General features: G+C 24.6%; 1 protein-coding gene across 1 annotated transcript in view; it reads right to left on the bottom strand.

The window, feature by feature from the left end:
* Window positions 1–4,003, bottom strand: part of LOC102671422 (beta-1,4-N-acetylgalactosaminyltransferase bre-4-like) — a gene marked incomplete at its 5' end in the record, with an annotated part of 34,633 nt that overhangs the window by 8,350 nt on the left and 22,280 nt on the right. Inside the window, one exon of the mRNA XM_006621949.1 lies at window positions 3,535–3,771. Within this exon, the coding sequence (XP_006622012.1) occupies window positions 3,535–3,771 (237 nt within the window). The remainder of the gene's footprint in view (window positions 1–3,534; window positions 3,772–4,003) is intronic.

Genomic DNA, 4,003 nt, shown 5'->3' with positions numbered 1-4,003 from the left:
GAGAGAGAGAGAGAGAGAGAGAGAGAGAGATATGAAGAGACTAGGACTCGAATTACAAAGGAATATTTAAGGAATATTGAAATTAAATCCGTACAAAGCATACATGTATAAATCATGTGCAGCATCAATAACGGACGAAATATGCAATATACATTCATTTTGTCGTTTTGGCAAATCGAGACATCTCTCGAATCTTGTGCAATTGATACCGCAATGCGGCACGTGACGGCAACAGCTTCTCTCTAGTCTTTGCGATTAGGCTTTAATTTCACTTGCGTAGAACTACAGACTATTGTTATGTAAAAATCTCGAATAAGAATTTTTTTTATTGCCTCAATCTATTTTAACTAATTATATTATATATATATTTTAACTAATTATATTATATATATATTTTATAATTATATTATATATAATTATATTATAATATTTTAACTAATATCAGCAATGGCGAGAATAAAATGTGTAGAAGTAAATAACACACAGAATATTAAATTCGTGGAATACTTTTGAAGAGTTGATTCCAGAAAGTCCATAAAAAAGAAAAAAAAATTGTATGGTTGGTATGCAAAAATATCGATTGAAGATTATTTACTATTCATGTTATAAGCAATTTATGTTATTATGTTATATTATAGGATTTTTCTTATTATCTTTGTTTCATATAATGTAAATTTCAATTGCTTAATAAGCAAATAGGTATCAATTGGTCTTTTGTATACCAATTTTTGTATTTTTATCTCTTTAAAAAGTTCCATGGGATTATTATGTTAACATCCACATGAATTTTTATGTAATTACGAGAAGAGAATTCGCAGGTATTTGTTTTTCATAAAAGAGTATCACTATAATTATAAGAATATATAATGAGATGTTCGAGTACTCAAATAAATTGAATAAATGACCACATCAATAATTTATAATTGTATCAGCAGAGAAAAATTTTTATGATGCATCCTAAAGCTCATCGTTATTTTAACTTATTTTTCACTGACATACTATTCTTTTAAAAAATAATACTAAAAGAACTCAGATTCAAAATTTAAAGTCATACGAGAAATAAATTTCAATTTCACTTCATTTAAGTATACCACTATGTGATGTTTATCTCATAATCAATAGCTCTATCACCATTTTTCGAAGGTCGTGATATCTAAATGGTTTTTCGAGATGTACACAGTATCGAGAAATCGGTTGCTGCCATTAATCGTGATTCTCGTGAAATACGAAATGCAGCTTATCGGCCATCGCGTTGTATCGTTGCCGAATATCGCCACGTAATGAATTAATCCGTTAAGGCCCAAAAACGAAACGTTTCATTTAAAGCTAGTAACTGAAATCGGGTCTGTGAGATAACCAGGCAGAAAAAATATCTGAGAGGAAATATATGAGTCAGAATGACAAATCATATTGTATATTTCACGTAAAAATATGTTTCATATGGTAATTTTATTTTTTATGCACATAGGAATATTTGTATTTTTTTATATTATATGTATAATGTAAATATACTTATATATCACATAAAACATATTTGTGAGATGTACAATTATGACTGATGTTGACATTTCTTATGAATTAGATATTCTTTGATATTTTGGATAATTAATGTTGAGATTTTTAACAAATTAAACAAGAAATATTTATAAATCAACTGTTGATATATTGAAACGAAATTTTAAGAGAATATTAAAGATAGATATTAAAGATAATTACATAATTAAAAAAAAGGAGCTTTCTTTAGTTTCACTTATAATTTCTTTTAATCAATGTATATATAGATTAAGTTCTGGATCAAGTTCTTACATCATAATATCTATTAAAACAACATTGTAATAATATTTTATTTCAATTAAAATAATAGCAATAGCTTAATTAATAAATTTGAATTAAATTTAATAATAATAAATTTATTGATTTTTCAAATACTCTTCATTCAGGTTATATGGATCAAAATTGATAATAGTCGAATATGTAGTATGTAGTCGAATCTGGAAAGTAGCCAGATTGAAAATAAACTTCTTATTTCAACTTAATTAATTTTGGCGATAATTTTAGTAGCATAACAGAGTTATTAGGTCGCAAAATAACCGTTTTGGCCATGTTGACATTATTATTTGTTACATTGCATATTTTTTGTCGATATATTCTACTGATCGATTTATTTTCCTATAATATAATGATTAATTTTTGAAAAACAAGATAAAATTCATGAAAAAATAAAATAGCTTATCAATATTTATACACATGATATGCAAAAATATTCAAAGAATAATACACATTATGATATTTAAAAATCTTTTCTATTTTTTATACAGTATAAATTAAGATAAATAGAATTGAGGATTATTTATTAAATTATAAATTATTTAATAAAGTAATATGAAATATGATAAAGATAGAATAAGTCTATCTTCATTTCGCTTCATGTAATGTAAAATTTAAATGATATACAAAATGACATACAAAAAAAGCACAAAATATTCAAATAATATTCAATATTCAAATAATACATATTATAGTATTACTTAAAATAAAAATGAATTTCTATTTAAGCTCCATTCTTTTGATTAAGTTCATACAAATATTATTTTGCATAAATATCTATTTATCAGCATTAAAAAACTATTCATAGAATTTATTATTAGTAATAAACGTTTTAATACATAATTGTAATGTATTTTTTAATATTTTAAATAAAAGAGAATTTTAAAAACTTACTAAATATTTTTCTCATAATTGTTTCTTCTTTCAATTAAAATTGAACAATATTAAATTTCTAAAAATTTGAATTATTTATAAGATAAAATATATTTTTATAAAACATTATAGATAAATAAACATTCCTCTTTAAGCATTTCTTTTATGCAAAATAAAATCAGTCTAAGAAACCAAAAAGCCAAAGATTTAATTTTTATTTTGTTTTCATTAAATTTGAATAAAGTTATAGAACTTCGAAATCTATATAATTTTTTACTATTATAATATAATATTTATTACTATTATTAAATTATTTATATGATTTTATACTATTATTGATCTTAATTCGATAGTCAATATCTGTATTATTACAATATATTTATATAAAAAATTTTAAAGATATTCAATCTATCTAATACCAATAAATTTATTTAGACCAATAATTTTTACATACATACGAATATCTGATATAAATGAAAGAAATACATATAACATCGTTTTTGAAAATTATTGATAATCAAATATTTTAAATATCCGAATAGTATTACAGATTTAAATTTTGAATTAAGTTTTAACAACGGTGAAAAAATTATTTAAAGGCAATATCCAACATAATATCCTCTAATATCGTGCTAATCAAAAAATAAAAAATCATTAATTTTATATATATCTATATTCTTCTATCTAATTTATATTATTCTACGTTAATCTATATTATTTCTACGCATTTCGATAAATAATAAATAATCATATATAAAAAAAATCACATTATCTCACTGCTCGGCTTGGATGGATAATCAGGAAAAAAGCGAAAAATGCGAAAGAGATTCTCACCTTTCTGCTCGATCACAAATATTTGATAATCGATCTGTTGGCGAAGCAGCATCGGATGAAGATTGTAGAGCAAAGTTTGGAGATGCTTCGGTCGATCGCGAAACGGAATGATGATGGCTACTCGATGCCTGGCCGTGCAATTTGTTGGACAACCTTTGCCGCCAGGCTTCACTTCAGTGAACGTCTTCTCCATCACCTCCAACTCCGGGGGTGATTTGCTAACAGTCAATGGGCCAACTGCAAATAATCCATCGGGTCAAGTTTTTAATCTTGCAGTTAATTTCGCGACCCAGTTGGCAATGGCGCTATTCATGGATAATTATTACGTATTATATCAAATTTAAAAGGTGATTGGAAGAGAAATTGCAGAAAGATTTATAGAAAAAAGATCTTGAACTGAATATGTGAATTTCAAGATAATATTAAATATGAGTTAACGTATAATATATAATTATAATATATATTATTA

The sequence above is a fragment of the Apis dorsata genome, unplaced genomic scaffold, assembly GCF_000469605.1.
Source record: "Apis dorsata unplaced genomic scaffold, Apis dorsata 1.3 scaffold_651, whole genome shotgun sequence".
Taxonomy (NCBI): domain Eukaryota; kingdom Metazoa; phylum Arthropoda; class Insecta; order Hymenoptera; family Apidae; genus Apis; species Apis dorsata.
Note: the sequence above shows the minus strand (reverse complement) of the source record. Positions and strands in the feature narration are given on the sequence as shown.